Raw genomic sequence first — 21,082 nt, 5'->3', positions numbered from 1 at the left:
TCAGAAGGAAGCTTCAGGTGTTCACAAGGCTCGAAGTATAATCATGGACGAGCAAGACCAGCAAGTTTTGAGCTTAAGATATTACCTCCTCCTTCTCTCAGATCAATATGGGAGTCAAAGGTGTGAAGGTTACGACTCCGAGATTATGAATGGAGAAAGATACTTTACCATTGACCCTGCTCTTGTAAAACACTTAATCCATGTTGTGTTCTGTTGGTGTGGAGTGTGTTGTGGTTCCCCGCTGGTCCGGCAGGTGGCAGTAGAGCGACAACAAGCAGCATTACAGCTCGGAGCGAAGAAGACGTGGAGCTGGGAGCGGCGCTGCACTCGGTAGGATCAACATACAAAAGTTTGGATTAAATAAACAAACCCGCGCAGTTTACATTCAAATACCCAATAAAACGGGAAATATGAACTCTGACTTGCAGAAACAACGCATTGATCTTCTTTATGAGCCACACAGTTAGTGTTTTTACTTATATTAGCCAGGATAGCTAGCGATGTATAGCGGTGTAGGACCTGTGTGTGATTAGTGTGTGTGTGTGTGTGTGTGTGTGTGTGTGTGTGTGTGTGTGTGTGTGTGATGAGTGTGCGTGTTTGTGTGATGAGTGTGCGTGTTTGTGTGATGAGTGTGCGTGTTTGTGTGTGATGAGTGTGTGTGATAAGTGTGTTTGTGTGTGATAAGTGTGTTTGTTTGTGTGTGATAAGTGTGTTTGTTTGTGTGTGATAAGTGTGTTTGTTTGTGTGTGATAAGTGTGTTTGTGTGTGATAAGTGTGTTTGTTTGTGTGTGATAAGGGTTTATTTGTGTGTGATAAGGGTTTATTTGTGTGTGATAAGTGTGTTTGTGTGTGATAAGTGTGTTTGTGTGTGATAAGTGTGTTTATTTATGTGTGATAAGTGTGTTTATTTATGTGTGATAAGTGTGTGAGTTTGTGTTTGATAAGTGTGTTTGTGTTTGATAAGTGTGTGTGTTTGTGTTTGATAAGTGTGTGTGTTTAATTGTGTGTGATAAGTGTGTTTTTGTGTGTGATAAGTGTGTGTATTTGATAAGTGTGTGTGTGTGTTTGATAAGTGTGTCTATTTGTTTTTGATAAGTGTGTTTATTTGTGTGTGTGATAAGTGTGTGTCTATTTGTGTGTGATAAGTGTGTGTCTATTTGTGTGTGATAAGTGTGTGTCTATTTGTGTGTGATAAGTGTGTGTCTATTTGTGTGTGATAAGTGTGTGTGTGTTTGTGTTTGATAAGTATGTGTGTTTGTGTTTGATAAGTGTGTGTGTATTTGTGTTTGATAAGTGCGTGTTTATTTGTTTTGATGAGGATATCTAACTAGTTAAAGTAGATACTGTTCTATGCTACTGTAGCCAACTAGCTAAAGGAGTCTGGGGAGTTTGATGTTTCCCCTTTAATAAAATAGATTCTTGTGGTAGGGTTAGTTATCGACAGGTTGTTTAATGTATTGCCCAGGGCCCAGACTATCCATAATCCGTCCCTGCCTGCCTAGTAGTGTTAATTGCTGGCTAACGTCTTTGATTTGCTCATGTATACATTTTTCATATACACCTGTTTCAGGAGGAGAAATATGGATCAGAAAATTCCTTATGATGACTATCAGTTACCAGTTGTTTTTCTGCCGTCATACGAAAATCCCCCAGCCTGGATTCCTCCACAGGATGTAAGAAATTAAGTAACTGCAATTGTGTCGCTGTTATTTAATCCCTTAAGTATTTAAGCTGTCGTTTCATTGTTTAATGTGATGATTATTTATTTCCCCACATCAACTGACAGAGGATCAACCACCCTGATTATAATAATGAGCTAAGCCAATTTCTACCACGAACTATCGTCTTACAAAAGCCTCCCGGAGCTCAACTGGGCTTCAATATCCGAGGTGGAAAAGCATCTCAGCTCGGTATATTTATTTCCAAGGTAAGTCATGATTAATCTCTTCAATCAGAACCAAACCCCGAATATGTTGTCATTACATTTACATTAGTGTCTATACAGACTGATGGAAGCATCAGAAATGGCATGTGAAAAGGATCAATGTGAAGGAGATTGTAGATTAAATGGATCCATGTGAAGGAGATCATAGATTAAATAGATCGGTGTGGTGGAGATTGTAGATTAAATGAATCCGTGTGGGGAGATTGTAGATTAAATGGATCGGTGGTTGTGATTGTGGATTGAAATCATCGCTGTGGGGGGTCATTGTAGATTAAAAATAATGAGTTGTAGGGAGGATACGTCATGAGGAACTTGAACACTGGATCCAAATTGTAGTGTAACTGTAGTAGTGTGGGCGTGGCTGCTCCACCGTGTGGGCGTGGCTGCTCCAACACCTTGATGGCTTTGGTAAGATGCATCTTTAAATACAGCTGTGTGTGTCTGTGAGAGCAAGAGAGTGTGTTATGGGTGTGTAAGTGATGATGATGATGGTCATTGTTCTTCTGTGTAGACCAGGGTTGCTGAAGCACACAACATGTGAACCTTCCACTTACTATAATCATGCTGTGTAAATCTTGAAAGGAACAAATTCAGACTGTGAGAAACTGAGGTGTTTGGTGATACTGAAGAGCTTCTTCCTGTTTCCTGCGCTGTCTGGGCCCTCTGGGCTGCTCTGGTGATACCAGCACAGTTTACTGTCTGACTTCTGCTCTCTGTCACATCCACGTCTCCTCCTTTCTCTCTTCCTTCCTGTTAGGTAGTCATTCTAGTCAGTTGTTCACCTTTAAATGTACTTAAAAGCATTTATTTCATTGGTGCAGATAATTATAATTACAGTAAGTTAGTCTAATGCAAATAACTTTCCTTCCTCCTGATTGGTGAATTAGGTGGTGCCAGACTCTGATGCTCACAGAGCAGGACTGCAGGAAGGGGATCAGGTGCTCTCCGTTAACGAGGTGGACTTTCAGGACATAGAGCACTCAAAGGTCCGTAACCCGCAGAAGCAGCCTGAGCTAAACGTGGGCGTGTTTGCTCCCGGTCTCGCCCTCACTGTAACTGTCTCTCTTCTGGCTTTAGGCTGTGGAGATTCTGAAGACGGCCCGGGAGATTCTGATGAGGGTGCGGTTCTTCCCCTACAGTGAGTCCAGTCAGAAACGTGGACCTGTCGGTTCCCGTCTCTAGGGCAGGAGGTGGTGGTGTTGCTCAGATGTGCCGTTAGCATCTGATCTGTGAAATTAATCGACTTGGCCACACGTATACAATATTCACCATGCTGCGTCTCCTGTGTTAGATTACCAGAGGCAGAAGGAGAGGACAGTACACTAGGGGGCAGACGTGAGCTGAAGAGTGACCACGTGAGTCACCGAGGCGGTGGTGTCCGGTTCCAGCATGCAACACTCCATTATCCCAGCCACCTTCTTTGACCAGTGCTGCATTTATATGTTGTCAGGGGACATGATTAGTGTCACTGTAAAAAGGGTTTAGGAGTGTAGTCACAGAAGGACTATCTCATCTCACACTCACCATTGTTTGCCATGTATTATAGCCTTGTGGAGGTTAGAAATTAACTTGGGGCCTTTTAACGTGCTAAAACAAAAGAACACTGAACTAGCTCGTGGTGACCAGCAAGGCATAAAAGCCGAGCTGACGAGCAGCACCTCACACTGGATCAGTCTGGACTGCAGAGCATTGTCTACTTTAGGACATGGAGGGGGGAGAGATGACCTGTAGTATGGATATGAAATATAAAGAGGGATGAATTATTTATTGTCTAATACAAGAGCAAAAGTAATACATGATTGGATATCGTCCATAAAATAGTGTGATGGATGTTTGTAAGGATCTGCATTAGTTTCACCAGCATTGTCTTAATGTGTATTTTGATTATGAAATCAAGAATAAAGTATTTTGTTTTTCTTCATTGTTTTACAACTTGATGCTCTGCTGACTGATGTATTTGCTACTGAAAGATATAACCATCATTACTTTGAATAAGAAACAGAAATACTCCCTACGAATTAGGAGCTCTAAAACTCAATTAAATATTGTAACATCTGGTTTCCCACAATTAGAGGAGCCCTCTGAGTACATAATCTAAAGTGAATAAGAAAAGGAATGAGGATATTTCACATAACATTTTCAAATGTTGTTTATTTACTGTGGAAAAAGTCAAAGACATCGTCCAGTCCACAAAGGTTTAAACACCATGAAAGCTTAAAGTATTCCAGTAATACACACATTTCTGGGTCTGTCAGGTTGTCAACCGTTCTAGCCACTTCCTGTCCAGTTGGCTTTCGGACGGAGAGTCAAGCGGTGAACTCTGATAGCACAGCTGTATGGAGGGACATCACAGGACATTTGTCTTAACATGACACCATGCTTTTTCTCCTCTGTCCCCTTTATCTGTTGTGAATCAGCACTCTGTCTCAGTCCTCCGTTCTGTAGCACGGGGTGGGGCTATGCAAAGTTGTGGTTTGCATGGTGAACGCTTGCACTGAACCTGCGTCTCACAGGCATCTAGAGCACTTGTACTTCATGAACATAGCAGAGGTTGCCCACTGCAAACACACTCCTGTTCTGATGGGCATACGGTCATTTGTTACAGTAACTTCACATGTTCGGCTACCTAAAATCAAATCATTCACACACACCCATGTAAACACACCCTCAGTGTGCAAACACACCCGTATCGAACGCAACAATCACTGTGCAGCTCGCCTATAGCTTTTCATCTGGAAGAAGTAAAATCTAAGGAATGGGTTTTTTTTTACTTTTAATTGAAGAAAGGTAATTCACCCTTATTTTCATTGTTTAAATTGGTTAAAATTTGTCTCATTGGAGCTTGATTTACAAACAGGTTTGATTTACAAACATTAGCCACTTTACATTCTAAATATGAAAATAAATAAATGAATTGCTTAAAATAAAAATTCTCAAGAGGTGATTCAGGGTTTAACACGAAAGACAAAGAGAAAGTTGTAAACATATCAGGCACTTGTGTGATGTGCCACAGACCCCAGTGGCCAACACTTCTGTCCCAGCAGAGGGGATGGAGGACGCCTTCAGGACCTGCGTGACAACCTGAGGCTCCGTCCCCTCACCGTTCTTCAGCTGCTGTCCTCGTTGTCCTGAACCTCCTGGGCTGCACTTTCGTCCACGTTCTCTAGCGAGTCTCCGCGCTGGATCGCTAGCTCTGCCGGGTCCATCATGGGAAGAACACTTTGTGAGGGATAGAGCCAGGGCTTGTATTCTGGAGAGTTCTGGGCCTTCCACACGGCATAGTTCTGCCCTGCCTTGTACACGCTTCTCATAACCTGAAGAGCAAGGAGAGGATTTGAGGATTTGGTCCAAGCGCTGACGTAGGACCGACAAGCCCTCATTGTTTTATGGCAACGGAATGTTGCTTTACAGGACTTTGTTTCACTCGTCTTACATACTTTATCACGTACATGAACTTTCTGAGTCAGGGATTTATGTGGACACAAATGAGAATTATGAGACTGCCGAGGTGTTTTAGGCAGGCTAATCAGCTGGTTTCCACAGCCTTAAATCTAGACTTTACTGGAAATGATCAATTTTACCATCGTGAACATTTATGAGGTTATAGCCTTCAGGCCATAGCCGTTGGCCAAACTAGTTTTAAATAGCAGAAGATATCATCTTATCCTATGGAACTAGATGAGCAAGTTCTGTATGATTTTCTATTCAAAATCACACTGGAAAAATGAGAAGAATTTCGAAGTGTTTTTAAGGATACAACTGTAGCAGAATTGTACAGCAGCTAAAATTCTGAGTGACCACTGATTTAAAAAATCAGTTAAAGAATGAAATACGTTTTTTAGTACAACAAACAGTGCCAGTCTTTCTGGGTTGTGCGTCGCTACAGTCTAAAACGGGTTCACACGACAACCGCACAATTCTGAACATGACACAGCAGACGCTTGATGATCACCGAGCTACGTCGCCGCGCTACGTCAAGGTAAACGTATGACGCTGTATTTAACTCCTGTTCGTATGACGTCACGGTGGCGAGTTAGCGTACCAATGTAAACTTATAGCTGCAGTAAATTCACGTGTGCCCAAGGAGAATGCCAATAAAATTTGACGTGTAAATAAGGGTCATCCCATAAACTTCGAGAAATTATCATACAATCTATACCAGCTTTTGACCGGGAGGTTAGTCTATCATGATTCGCTAATTCATACGCAAATGAGGACAAAATCCAGTACACCACATGTGCACGATTAAACTTGCTTTACAGTAACAATGATCGTTACATACAACAAGCATTGGGGACACACGTATGATTATTTTTTAGAGGTCAATTATAAAATGTTTTGCAAGTCAAAATCGGCAGTGAAATCAAAAACACCAAAGCCCGATGTCCTCAGAATCACTTGCTAATACAGTACCAAATACAATCCCATTAGCAAACGTTTGCAGAATCAGAGTCAATATTCGGTAAGGTGACCACTAAACCAGAAGCAAACCAAACTAGACCTAAAGCCCAAAATTAAACAATTCACTTACTTTGGGAGCTAGGATCTGAGAACCTGCGTTGACCGCCCACTTGGGGAGAGAACCTAATTGATGAGAATATTGGTCAGACGCACAATCAATAATCAGTTATCTTCACTGTGTTGCCAGCCAAAGCAGTACTGGTCAGATGAGATCTTTACCTCTGGGGTCGGCTTGTGAGAGGTACGTGAAGGAGCAGCTGTTTGGGCCTGTTGGTTTCACCAAATAGCCCGTCAGAAGAGAGACGGCCCTCACCAAGTCTTTACGTGGAGGGTGTTTCTGTAATTAAACAGAACCTTCATCAGAAACATCACAGCAGAACATTCAGTCAAGTCTGATGATCCAAAGTGAGGAGTTATCTAATGTGGTTTACACCAGTACGTTGTTGCTTACATTAGAATACACTTGGTGCACATAACTGAGTTTCACAGAGGCCAGATGAAGATGAAATATTAAAGACACTGGATACTAACATACCGGATGTTTGACGGAGTAGTTAACGATGAGGTATTCATCTTCAGAAGCCTTCCATGTACGCAGGGTAATCACATCTCTGTTTTTCAGGGGCTTGGGACACAACCCTGTGGATCAAGAATAAAAACAATGAAAACCCTTCAAGGGTGTGAACTCAAATTTGATAAAACAGTACCTTTAGTATTGTACTTTTGCCACTATCATCACTACTAATCACTACTGAACATACTACCAATCTTATCTGTACTCTGAAAGGCTGTATGACAGCATAGGTCAACGGAAAAAGGAAAAGTGTTTGTCAAATAAATAGTGTAGCTACACATGCCCAAGCACTTGGACAGAAGGAGCATCAGGTGAAGGAGGCATGTGGGATTGTGGGTGACGTGCTGGAGAGGGAGAACTCACATGAATAGTAGCCCACGTCAGTGTTGGGGCCCAGACGAGCTATCTCGAAGCTCTCCAGCATGGCAGGGTCCCATGTCTTCCTGTACTTGTTATCATGAAGAACATCATACATCGTGGCAGCTGAGACATCGGTTATGGTGATTTTACACTGTGTGGAAAACACACCCAATCCATAATTTATTCTTATGGCAATCCAATCATTACAGTGCAAAACAGGACATGTCAGATTAATGAAAACCTAAACAATTACACTGCAGTTAGAGACCTAAAAGCCTTTTTGTCCTTCATTAAAGATCTAATAGTTTTGTACAATAAAGCTTTTAGTACACATATTTTTCCAGTGGAGACACAATGAAGCAGACTCAAATGACAGTAAGCCAAGACGTCCCACGGGTCGCAGGTATGTGAGAAGACACCACTTACCTTGATTTTGTGCACTTTACACACGTTGTTTCTGCTGCCCTGCTGGGACGAGGCCGGCACCTCCACCCACACCTCCATCCCGTTTTTATTGTACTTGTTGTGCCAGCGATCTGTCGACAAGCACTGCCGTTTAAAGTCAGAAAATACCGACTCGTCGGGAATAACTCCTGAACTCCGAGACATTACTGGAAAATGCCAAAGATATCCGATAGCAGACAGGAGTGCTTGAAGGTTCGGTTCGGTTCTCCACTAGAAGACTCAGATTTACAGCAGCGGTATTAGTGTGTCCAGTCCTGCGCAAAGACTCATTGTGCAGTGTGACGGGGAGTCTTCACTCTTAATCCTCCTCCAGCACTTCAGGTTTGACTGGATTCTTCTGCGAATTCTTCACCTATCACCGGAAGTTCAGGTGTAACCCATTCAGAGCAAACAGAGCACACCTACCGGAACCGTCCAGCACTCTCTACAATAAAGCGGGTTCAGAGCAGCGTCTTGATTTTCCCAGATAGATTTTAATGCCATCAACTATAATATCTCCACTCTTTCTCATTTCGGGGTGTGAAATGTCATGGGTGGTTGTGTTAGTGTAAATACTTACATATCGCAACATGTGTTTAGTTGTAATTAATTCAAACCCTCACGGCTTTTCATCGACCGAAACCGACTGACCGACGGACTGACCGACGGTGTCGCGGTGAACTGCACTTTAATGTTCACCACACACCAGAGTCCCACCGACACGACGTACAGAACGAGCCCAGGTCTTCAGACTGGACCTTCTGTAATCCCGTGGTTTCCTCACGTATTACGTTACAGAGAATATATGGAAAACGGTCATTCACAAGCGTATGGTCAGTCTCCACATACAAGTCCTCTGAGATGCTAAATCTATATTGTAGACTGCAGGCAAACACTCTTAAAACATCTGAATTATCCAAAATGCTATTATCGTATGTCAGATACAATGACGGATGACACTTCAAAAGGGACCCAATTTGTAATACAAAAATAAAAACAGGTAAGGTCAATAAATGTTTGGTGAAATATCTTTATTTCATGTGATACACTTCAGTGTTTCTTTAACCTTCTCAATTTTTTACAGCAGATAATAGTACATTTTTCCACACAAACTTCGCTAAACACTAGTAGACAGCATATTTCAAATAGACAAACACACTTCAGAATAGCACACAACTGAATACTCAGTCAGTGACAAGTGGTAGAGCCGTTCAGAAGAGTTGGTTCTTGTAATTAAATACTTACATATCCAAATAATACCAAATGCTAACATTTTAAAACAAGCTAGCCGATAGGTATGTATATACGTGGTACCAGAAAGTGTACAGCTGAAAAAGTGTTTGTGTTTTTGAGCGTGTGACGCCATGAGCAGTTCTAGGTCCACTCGGGCTATGTTCCTGAAGCTACACACAGAGCAGACGCTTGGCAGGGAAACTCAAAGGGTCCTACTTATGTGACCATAGTGATGTGAGAATCAGGTCTCTGTGAGACAGTAGCCAAGCAGAAACACACTCCACCAATCAGCTGCTTGGTCCTCACTGCCATCCAGACCAAGCACACAACATTTTCTGTTTCTAGTGAGATAAATAAATAAACACAAACCCAACAGTCTTAAAGACGAGCAATATCAAGACATGTCTCTACACTAAGCAATAGCCGCGTTCAAGGAAACCCCCGTGTGGCCGCGGGCGAATCCACAGGCCACCCCACCAGCAGCTGTGTGGCTCCATCTGGTGCACTATGAACAAAACGGGCAGGGTATTTTGTCAAACCATCCTTAGATAGCATGCTGTCCTACAACAGTATACCAAACACAAGGCGAGAACAGGGAGACCGCGAGCAGAGCCATACCAAACACAGCTGCTGGGATTCAGTACAGCCTCTACCATACATGAGCATGTTTGCTTATGTTATTTCAAGGACACATGTTTATTATGCATTAGTACACATGTAGTTTACTATTACGGTTAGATCTCAATTACAGTTTATGGCTGTTACATAATACGTTTCATGTTTAATGAAACTAAGTTTATTGAATGATGTATAATGTATATCCTCTGCTTCTCAGTTTTTCCCAGATAAGTACACTCAAGTTCCATGCAATCCCACAATGCCTTGCGTGTTTTAATAATAATAATAATAATAAAAAACAAAAAAAGGTTAGGCACAAGCCTAAAAAGAAGGCAGAGGTCTAACCTTATTCTAATTTCCCTCGTCTTTGGTGAAAGACCTATAATATCGAAAGAATAAACTGTAACAAAAAATTTAAATAAAAAAATGTACTAGCCCCCCCCCCGATACCAAATCTGACAACATCTAGTTATGTGTAACTGCTCCACATGTCAAGGTCATACTCTCAAAAACCCACAGCTAGATGATGCAGTGTGGACCACACACTGAACCACAGATGCCTCTTCTGTGTTCCTGTGAACAAGCTGTTGCCCGTTAGGAAATAACACATCTGGCAAAAACAGAAACAAAACATCACGATGACGAAGGTTAACAGCACTGATGTTAGGAAAACATCAAAGACCCTAAGCGCAATCAAGCCGTGTCAGTCTGCAATCTTATATAATGCCATGCAGTCAGAACAGGTGGGAATCCCATGAGCGTTTAACCTATGCTGTGACTTATTAACTTTTTTTTTTTCCCTTTAACATATTTTTTGATAATCTGTTTAAGTACAGAGTAATAGCACATCCACATGGTACCCCGAAAAGTCACTGAGTCAAGGGCAAATTAAAGGATCTCCAAGTGATGACCCCGGACCACAGCATGGAGCGACCACTGAAAGAGGAGCCGTGTCTGGGGCGGGGCTGGGGGCGGGGCCGGGGGGGGCGGGGTCTGGTGGTTACTAGCAGGAGCAGCTGCTCTCGGTGACGGGCAGTTCTGGTGGCTTTTCCAGTTTGATATCGATCACTGAGAGAGTCATGTTAAGGACAGTCTTCTCGTGTACATGTCTTATTGCGAGTGAAGTATGACCTCTAAAGGGCGCGGTGCACCAGATGACTAAACACAGAGGCTGGTGTAATGATTAGTCATATGTCAGTTATCCCTCTTGCTAATGGAACAAAAGTGCTTTATCAAATAGGTTCATACCATGACCAGAAAAGATAAACAGAATAATAGCCGTGCGTCTTGGTTCTTAAGCATTAAACAGGTGACATCAATACTCTGAGTATTAGAACTATGCACAGCTAATGCAGGCTTCTGTGTGCTGAGCACCTACAGTCCCAGCACACACATACCTCCTCTCACTCTTAAAGGATACTGTCTTCTTTGCTTTTCTCTGGTGTGTTATCCATCCCGGGCAAAGCCGCGGCAACACGTCGAAACAGCTGAAGGAAGGGAACATTACTTCTTCTTATGCCACTATTCATACACAAGCTTTAATGTACACTCTAACCCAACATAACTGCTCTAGGCACACCCTAACACAACATAACTGCTCTAGGCACACCCTAACCCAACATAACTGCTCTAGGCACACCCTAACACAACATAACTGCCCTATGTACACTCTAACCCAACATAACTGCTCTACGCACACCCTAACCCAACATAACTGCTCTAGGCACACCCTAACCCAACATAACTGCTCTAGGCACACCCTAACCCAACATAACTGCTCTAGGCACACCCTAACCCAACCTAACTGCTCTAGGCACACCCTAACCCAACATAACTGCCCTACGTACACTCTAACCCAACATAACGGCTCTAGGCACACCCTAACCCAACATAACTGCTCTAGGCACACCCTAACCCAACCTAACTGCTCTAGGCACACTAACCCAACATAACTGCCCTACGTACACTCTAACCCAACATAACTGCTCTAGGCACACCCTAACCCAACATAACTGCTCTAGGCACACCCTAACCCAACATAACTGCTCTAGGCACACCCTAACCCAACATAACTGCTCTACGTACACCCTAACCCAACATAACTGCCCTACGTACACCCTAACCCAACATAACTGCCCTAGGCACACCCTAACCCAACATAACTGCTCTAGGCACACCCTAACCCAACATAACTGCCCTACGTACACTCTAACCCAACATAACTGCTCTAGGCACACCCTAACCCAACATAACTGCCCTACGTACACTCTAACCCAACATAACTGCTCTAGGCACACCCTAACCCAACATAACTGCCCTACGTACACTCTAACCCAACATAACTGCTCTAGGCACACCCTAACCCAACATAACTGCCCTACGTACACTCTAACCCAACATAACTGCCCTACGTACACTCTAACCCAACATAACTGCCCTACGTACACCCTAACCAAACATAACTGCCCTACGTAAACTCTAACCCAATATAACTGCCCTACGCACACCCTAACCCAACATAACTGCCCTACGCACACCCTAACCCAACATAACTGCCCTACGCACACCCTAACCCAACATAACTGCTCTATGTACACCCTAACCCAACATAACTGCCCTATGTACACCCTAACCCAACATAACTGCTCTATGTACACCCTAACCCAACATAACTGCTCTAGGCACACCCTAACCCAACATAACTGCTCTAGGCACACCCTAACCCAACATAACTGCCCTAGGCACACCATAACCCAACATAACTGCTCTAGGCACACCCTAACCCAACATAACTGCCCTACGTACACTCTAACCCAACATAACTACTCTAGGCACACCCTAACCCAACATAACTGCCCTACGTACACTCTAACCCAACATAACTGCTCTAGGCACACCCTAACCCAACATAACTGCCCTACGTACACTCTAACCCAACATAACTGCTCTAGGCACACCCTAACCCAACATAACTGCCCTACGTACACTCTAACCCAACATAACTGCTCTAGGCACACCCTAACCCAACATAACTGCCCTACGTACACTCTAACCCAACATAACTGCCCTACGTACACCCTAACCCAACATAACTGCCCTATGTACACCCTAACCCAACATAACTGCTCTATGTACACCCTAACCCAACATAACTGCTCTAGGCACACCCTAACCCAACATAACTGCTCTATGTAAACTCCAACCCAACATAACTGCTCTATGTACACCCTAACCCAACATAACTGCTCTATGTAGACCTTAACCCAGGGGTCACCAACCTTTTTGAAGTTGGGAGCTACTTCTTGGATACGAACGAAAGTTGTTGAGCGGGGGGGGGGGGGGGGGGGGGGGATTGGGTTCGTGTGCGCGTGTCAATTGCTAAGCGGGAAGACCGCTAGCAACCGCGGACAATCGCTAATAGCAGCAAAAACATAAACGATGCAGCGCTTTGGTGCATGGCAATATAGTGAGCTGTTTTTAAAGCAAGCCCGCGGGCGACAACGTCCTCGCGGGCACCACGTTGGTGACCCCTGCTCTAACCCAACATAACTGCTCTATGTAGACCTTAACCAAACATAACTGCTCTATGTAAACTCTAACCCAACATAACTGCTCTATGTAGACCTTAACCAAACATAACTGCTCTATGTAAACTCTAACCCAACATAACTGCTCTATGTAAACTCTAGCCCTAGCTACTTTTTGTGTCTTAGGACTATTTATTAGTAGAACAAATGCAGCTACAGGTTTAAAGCAACTGTATGAACTCAATATTTTGACAGAATATGTTCAAGTTTTTATTCAGCTCGGTAGGAGAAACGGAGCTTCATACATCCCAACGCAGGTGGCGTGGGTCTGCCCAGGGACAGACAGGAGGACAGCAGACATACAGGCACAGGAAGCACCATGTTCTACGTTAGCCACTTGAAACGTAAGCAAAACTTACACACGACAGCAGACAAAGGAGGACAAAGAGCAGAAGGATCAGCCCCTAGCAGAGGAACTCTCCTGAAGCACGGGGCAAATGTCAAGTATGGGTGGGGCAGAAACCGCAGAACAAAAGACAGATTGGGGGGGGGGGAGGGCAGAAGGAGGGAGAGAGCGAGAGAGATCCAGAAAGAGATTGAGAGAGCGAGAGATTGAAAGAGAGATCGAGAGCGGGCAAGAGAAAGCGATCAAGAGAGAGATCGAGAAATTGAGAAAGAGACTGTTAGGGAGAGAGAGATTGAGAGAGGGCGTGAGAGAGCGAGAGAGAGAAAGAGAGAGAAAGAGAGAGTGGGCAGCTGACAGCGGCAGGCCGAGGGGGGGGCAGGTGAGGCTGGGCTGTCCTCCGGTCACTGAGTCTATACCTGTTTGACATTGTAGCCAGTCTTTGCACTGGTTTCAATGAACATGACATTCAGTTCCTTAGCCCTCTGCTCACCCTCCTCCGTGGTGATCTGCCTGCTCAGGTCAGAGCAACAAGGGGCAGAAGACAGATAGAGAGGGAAAATCAAACAGGAACAAGACCAGGAAGGGGAGAAAGAAGAGAGGAAAAGAGAAGAGAGAGAAACTTAGCTTTAATTAGTAAGGGGGGAAGAGAAAAGATTAGTAGTGTTCTTCGATAAAATGCTTTAAAGAGCTGAGCAGAAGAAACAGCAGCCCTGGTGGGAAATGACTGAACATCTCAAGTTGACAAACACCAGTGATGGTCACTCATACAGAAGAGCAGTCATGATTTGTGGACAGATTCAATAATTAATAACTCAAGGGAAGGATGATATGAACTCATTCACCTCCTCAGTTGAATGGACACGCTGTGGACCTGGGACCTACCTGTTTGACGTTATAGCCAGCCTTGGCGCTGGTCTCTATGTACATCACATTGAGTTCCCGAGCTTTTCTCTCTGCCGCCTCTACTGACACTTGCCTGCCATCGTTCAGTGGAGGGAGGGTGTGGAAATGGTTCAAATTATAACGATGATGAAAAGACAGCAGTGATCATAAGAAAGAAAAACAACTCAAATAACTACCATGGAAATAATATTATACCATTCACCAAAAAAAGGAAAAGAAGGAATCAATAACATAATTCAAAACTTAGTGATGGGTCGGAGAAATCATAATAATCATAATCACACCAAAATCATAAGAAATAAAAGAACAAGGAAAATAACACGGGATGCTGAAGACGTATGGTGCACGACTCAAGAGAGGACAGACACCTGAGACGATGCCACACTACTGAACACACCTACATGTGGACACCACAAACACGGAGAACTTCAAACACCTGCTAACGTCAAACAGCCACTACTCTCACCACTACTGTACCTTTTGTCAGCCAGGTCCGTTTTGTTGCCAACCAGCATAATAATGACATCACTTCCTCTCTCTGTTCTGACATCATCTATCCATTTTGAAGTTTGCTGGAAGGAATTGAGATCTGGAGGGGAGAAACAAAAATGTCAATATTGAACCTCTTTAGCTGGTGAGAATGTGTCATTTATTTCAGACTTCATTAATTTAAAATGATCACAATGACTGCACATGAAAAGCAAGCTTAGAGGAAACAGAGCCTGTAGCCTGTGAGTTTAACACAAAGGGCTGTTTAGCTGAAACTAAGATGTGTGTCAGGGCACCAGTGAGCTGAGTATCTAAACGTGTTGCTATGCAGCATACATCTGTTGCCCATGGCTTTTTAAACTATACTGTAAGTGCCTTTCAATTTTTTTTATTCTGAGCTTCTGTTTACAAGAGATAATAGCTGGTGGGTAGGAAGGAAAGTAAATAAATAAAGACTTCCAGTTAGCAGAATTGCAGTGGCAGTTTGAACAACCAGGAAGCACCTGCTGGACTACGCTACCTGTCCCCTGGGGACACAGAGCACTCGTTGGACTACGCTACCTGTCCCCTGGGGACACAGAGCACCTGCTGATCCAACATGTGTCGCTGTGACTCACTGGTGATGTCATAGACCACCACAGCGATAGTGGAGTCGCGGATGTAGCTGGGAATGAGGCTACGGAAGCGTTCCTGCCCCGCTGTGTCCCACAGCTGCAGACGAACCTGAAGGCCCAGACGCCAGCATGCACAACACACAGAGGGAAGAGAAGGGACGACACACACACACACACACGCAGGGGCAGGGCAGACACACACACACACGCAGGGGCAGGGCAGACACACACACACACACGCAGGGGCGGGGCAGACACACACACGCGCAGGGGCGGGGCAGACACACACACGCGCAGGGGCGGGGCAGACACACACACGCGCAGGGGCGGGGCAGACACACACACGCGCAGGGGCGGGGCAGACACACACACGCGCAGGGACAGGGCAGACACACACACGCGCAGGGACAGGGCAGACACACGCGCAGGGACAGGGCAGACACACGCGCAGGGACAGGGCAGACACACGCGCAGGGACAGGGCAGACACACGCAGGGACAGGGCAGACACACGCAGGGACAGGGCAGACACACGCAGGGACAGGGCAGACACACACAGGGACAGGGCAGACACACACAGGGACAGGGCAGACACACACACGCGCAGGGACAGGGCAGACACACACACACGCGCAGGGACAGGGCAGACACACACACACGCGCAGGGACAGGGCAGACACACACACGCGCAGGGACAGGGCAGACACACACACGCGCAGGGACAGGGCAGACACACACACGCGCGCAGGGACAGGGCAGACACACACACGCGCAGGGACAGGGCAGACACACACACACACGCAGGGACAGGGCAGACACACACACACACGCAGGGACAGGGCAGACACACACGCGCAGGGACAGGGCAGACACACACGCGCAGGGACAGGGCAGACACACACGCGCAGGGACAGGGCAGACACACACGCGCAGGGACAGGGCAGACACACACACACACGCAGGGACAGGCCAGACACACACACACACGCAGGGACAGGCCAGACACACACACACACGCAGGGACAGGGCAGACACACACACACACGCAGGGACAGGGCAGACACACACGCGCAGGGACAGGGCAGACACACACGCGCAGGGACAGGGCAGACACACACACGCGCAGGGACAGGGCAGACACACACACGCGCAGGGACAGGGCAGACACACACACGCGCAGGGACAGGGCAGACACACACACGCGCAGGGACAGGGCAGACACACACACGCGCAGGGACAGGGCAGACACACACACGCGCAGGGACAGGGCAGACACACACACGCGCAGGGACGGGCAGACACACACACACACGCAGGGACAGGGCAGACACACACGCGCAGGGACAGGGCAGACACACACGCGCAGGGACAGGGCAGACACACACGCGCAGGGACAGGGCAGACACACACGCGCAGGGACAGGGCAGACACACACACGCAGGGACAGGGCAGACACACACACACGCAGGGACAGGGCAGACACACACACACGCAGGGACAGGGCAGACACACACACACACGCAGGGACAGGGCAGACACACACACACACGCAGGGACAGGGCAGACACACACACGCAGGGACAGGGTAGAACAGGAGGCGAGAGAGCTGGGTTAAAAGAAAGGAAAAACAAGACTACAGAGAAATGCACCTTAACGCTTATTTCATTACCCAGCTGAGGCAGTGCACGGTTCAGTGGATTAGCCAGAGGATTTGAAGGTGTTAGAAGCATCACTCCATGCAGGCAGGATCTGACTGGTACACGTCTTCACTGCTGCTCTTGGTGAGATGCATTCGGAACGGCACTCTGTGCTAAAGTAATGCTGGACGCTCTGTGCTAAAGTTACGCTGGACGCTCTGTGCTAAAGTTACGCTGGACGCTCTGGGGGTTCTCCAGGACGTATTACGTTGGATGTCGACGCTCCACACTGCAACGCAACAGCACAGCTGCCGTTGTCTCTGCCTAGACGCTTAGTTTCTGCTCTGCTGAGCACTGCAGATCTCAGTCAAATTCATCTGAGCTGCAAACACTGGGTCCCTTATGAGGGGGTATGAAGTATCTTTCCACCATCTAGAGGGGAAGGTTGCAGGTTCCCAACATTACATGTAGCTGCGAGTGCCATTCACGCCAGCACCTCCCACCAGGTGGCCACCACGACGGGACAGCAGCACAGCTGCTACCTACTTGCTATGTCATAGACCACCACAGCAGCGGCGGAGTCTCGGATGTAGCTGGGAATGAGGCTACGGAAGCGTTCCTGCCCCGCCGTGTCCCACAGCTGCAGACGAATCTGTCAGCAGGGCAACGGGGCCCCGTTCGGCACAACAGCCGTGAGTGGCACGAGGGTGGAGAAGACACCCAAGCAAAATGAAAAGAACTCAAATGAACGAAGAGAACTCAAATGAACGAAGAGAACTCAAATGAATGGTGCAACATAATGACTAGGGAGCTACGGGCATAAGGTAATGTGCAAATGAACGAGGGAATACTCCTGTTCTACTGTGGTGCAGAATGTGTTGAAAGGCTATGGGGTAAGTCAAACTGTGACATGCTATTACAGGATATACATTATACATTTGACATTATACAGGAATGTCAAAACATAACAGGGTGATCAACCTCTGGAAAATGGCAAAACATTAAATACTTGTAAAACATTGTATTCAATTAACAAGTTCAAAATTAATTGCTGCATTACGAAAGAAAATACAACCAAGCTAGATTATCATTAGTGAGTCCTGTGGAGAGCTGAAGTCATGCAGAGTAAACGCTTCTTACCGTGCGGTCTTCCAGATACATGGTTTTTGATAGAAAGTCTATACCAATTGTTGCCTATGGTCAAAAACAAAAAACACTTTGAGTTACTTACACAAGCATTAATATTCAATTTAAAATGATATAAATGTGTTCATTTTTAGGAGTGCATCTTAATACAAGACACAAGATCTAACACTTCACTAGATATTGAAGTGACAGATTTAACATCAAGTCGGTTTATTGAAATGAATGTGCAGTATATATTAAGACATGGTGTTTCTGTTCAGTAGTACCTGGTAGGTGTTATCAAAGCTGTCATACATAAACCTGGTGATGAGAGACGTCTTCCCAACTGCAGAGAGGGGACATACATTAGATTATATTCTACATACGTTAGATTATATTCTACATACGTTAGATTATATTCTACATACGTTAGATTATATTCTACAGAAACGTCCACACACACCAAAACGAAACACAACACGTCTTAGTCACAACTACGGCCGCTGAGTTGGCAACATGGGTGGTGTCTTTCTCCACTTAACCCGATAAATCTTCCTAAAATACACGTACTGACTGAAGTGTCTACCGGGGAAACATAAATACGGTGATGCTGGAAACGGGGGTTCTTCAACGTCTTATTAATAAAATAACCGAGGAAGGATGCGTGATGTGGAGGAGACGTTGGGCCCGACCTGGCTATGCTAGCTGGGGACTGGAGACAAATTACAAATACAGACAAACACAGACAAATACAAACACAGACAAACACATCACACGTTTAACATTAATGTGACATTAAAAAACTGATTCATGTTAGCGGCCAATAACAAGAGGCAACAATTACATCTGACCGCCGTTGCTAATGTAGCTAGACGGCTAGCGTTAGCAGGAGACGTGGGCTAGCTGGCTAACTGCGTTGCTAAGCTAACTGCGTTGTTAAGCCAACCGCGCAGCTAAGCTAACCGTGTCGCTAAGCTAACCGCGCAGCTAAGCTAACCGTGTTGCTAAGCTAACCGTGTTGCTAAGCTAACCGCGCAGCTAAGCTAACCGCGCAGCAAAGCTAACCGTGTCGCTAAGCTACCCGCAGCTCCATTTTCGCGCCGTCAGCATTAACGCAGGTCCCGCCGCCACGACTGCGCCCTCACAGACGTCCACGCACACCGGCACAGACGTTACACATCCCGGCGCCTCCCGCAGCCCACACGGGCAGGCCCGGCGCTAACGTGGCGCTAGCCGCCTACGCTACTGGGACCACATTACTGAAACACCCGTCCCGCTGTGATTAATTAAACCCGCTCCTGCTGGCTTATATCGCCCCGCGTCGCCCCACACGCCGCCGGCTCGGAGGTGTCCTCACCCCGCCAGGCCCTCACACCGCACCCCGCGGCCTGCTCGCGGCTCCCCCGCGCGTCTGAACCCCAAACCCAGGCACAAACCCACCGCTCTGCTCGCCCAGGAACACCAGCTTGAACTTCCGCAGGGGGTTCCCGAACTCGCCGCCGCCGGCCGTGGTGGACATGTTCATCGGGTGGACGATGGCGAGACGTGCGAGTGGTTTAAGCCGTGAAGGGCGCTGCTCAGTCTCCCTCCACCACCGAGGCTTCCTGACCACGTAGCGCCGCACACTGACGGAGGTGGAGAAGCGCCGTGGACGCGCTGAGCCTGGACGCCGTCACTGCGGTATCACAGCATGGGGATGGCTGTGTGCAGAGTGCAGCATGATTGCATCCGCAAACGTGACCCATAGATTGTATGTTCAGTGTGTGACGGTGAACAAGTACTGTATTAATAATGCATACACTTGTGAATAAATGTTAAGACTTTCAAATTATTTTTTTCTGAATTACTGCATGAATTATCCTCTTATCCAGAACAATAACAGCAAGTTTTCTGTATGATTCCATGCAAACAGTATAAACAGTCAAGGGTATCACAAGATAATGAAAATAAGCTTAAACAGAGTTTGGTGTTCCAGGTCAAGATTCAAGATTGACACACATAAGGGTACACCATAGAATCAAACACACATAAGGGTACACCACAGAATCACACACGCACACAAGTGTACAACATAGAATCACAGACACACATAAGGGTACACCACAGAATCACAGATACACACACATAAGGGTACACCACAGAATCACAGACACACACACAAGGGTACACCACAGAATCACAGACACACACACATAAGGGTACACCATAGAATCACAGACACATATGGGTACACCACAGCATACTTTAAGAAGAGACAAATGTAACAAATATTTGCCTGCATCTCTCACACTTGATAACTGTTCATGTCTACCATAGAAGTGATACTGAAGAACACCTACACAACCGACGACCTCACATGAGAGGGCAACAGGACAGGAAGTGAAACAGGAACTGAGAGTCGAATGGGGTTGAAGAGTTTGATAAATGCAGAGCAAAACACTAAAGCGGCTTCTCTCTTTTATGTACCTGTAAATAAACCATCATGTATGAACCAACAATATTCAAGTTTATGTACCCGAATCAAATGAGGGTGTCATACAAGCCAAGCTTTAAAACAAAGGGTCTGCAGCTTTTGAAGGCAGTAACCTCAGAGCAAAAACATCAAGCCATCTCTAAGGTGCTAAAGGCTACCGGATTGTTCCATGGCATTAGAATAACAAAGGTCTGTATGTAGATGAGAACATGGACCTGTAAGAAATTACAGTAAAGAAATCTAACTTATTTAGCATATAAACAAACAAAGCAGG

General features: G+C 45.9%; 3 protein-coding genes across 7 annotated transcripts; 1 reads left to right on the top strand and 2 right to left on the bottom strand.

The window, feature by feature from the left end:
* Positions 1–224: 224 nt before the first annotated feature.
* pdzd11 (PDZ domain containing 11) lies at positions 225–3,866 on the top strand. The gene is made up of 6 exons (XM_077020988.1): positions 225–330; positions 1,571–1,673; positions 1,787–1,927; positions 2,833–2,931; positions 3,023–3,083; positions 3,237–3,866. The coding sequence occupies exons 2-6, from the start codon at positions 1,581–1,583 to the stop codon at positions 3,269–3,271; spliced, it is 429 nt and encodes a 142-aa protein (XP_076877103.1). The 5' UTR covers positions 225–330; positions 1,571–1,580; the 3' UTR covers positions 3,272–3,866.
* A 210-nt stretch (positions 3,867–4,076) lies between these two features.
* Positions 4,077–8,662, bottom strand: stard14 (START domain containing 14). Its single transcript, XM_077020983.1, has 6 exons — positions 7,767–8,662; positions 7,344–7,491; positions 6,942–7,045; positions 6,626–6,743; positions 6,477–6,529; positions 4,077–5,259 (listed from the first exon to the last, which is right to left on the bottom strand). Exons 1-6 carry the CDS (start codon positions 7,947–7,949, stop codon positions 5,053–5,055), a joined length of 813 nt encoding a protein of 270 aa, XP_076877098.1. The 5' UTR covers positions 7,950–8,662; the 3' UTR covers positions 4,077–5,052.
* A 134-nt stretch (positions 8,663–8,796) lies between these two features.
* On the bottom strand, positions 8,797–20,076 carry rab41 (RAB41, member RAS oncogene family). Of its 5 annotated transcripts, none has more exons than XM_077020987.1 (8): positions 19,776–20,076; positions 18,623–18,681; positions 18,351–18,404; positions 15,578–15,683; positions 14,949–15,060; positions 13,985–14,078; positions 11,056–11,122; positions 8,797–10,703 (listed from the first exon to the last, which is right to left on the bottom strand). In XM_077020987.1, the coding sequence occupies exons 1-8, from the start codon at positions 19,858–19,860 to the stop codon at positions 10,639–10,641; spliced, it is 642 nt and encodes a 213-aa protein (XP_076877102.1). In that variant the 5' UTR covers positions 19,861–20,076; the 3' UTR covers positions 8,797–10,638. The 5 variants fall into 5 exon arrangements, 4 of the variants coding, with proteins under 4 accessions (XP_076877102.1, XP_076877101.1, XP_076877100.1 ...); XM_077020986.1 differs by lacking the exon at positions 15,578–15,683 and adding an exon at positions 17,757–17,862 and having other exon boundaries at positions 19,776–20,073; XM_077020985.1 differs by lacking the exon at positions 13,985–14,078 and adding an exon at positions 14,451–14,544 and having other exon boundaries at positions 19,776–20,068.
* Positions 20,077–21,082: the final 1,006 nt, after the last annotated feature.

Source organism: Brachyhypopomus gauderio, chromosome 11, assembly GCF_052324685.1.
Source record: "Brachyhypopomus gauderio isolate BG-103 chromosome 11, BGAUD_0.2, whole genome shotgun sequence".
NCBI classification, from domain to species: Eukaryota; Metazoa; Chordata; class Actinopteri; order Gymnotiformes; family Hypopomidae; genus Brachyhypopomus; species Brachyhypopomus gauderio.
This window is presented reverse-complemented; position numbering and strand designations above follow the sequence as displayed.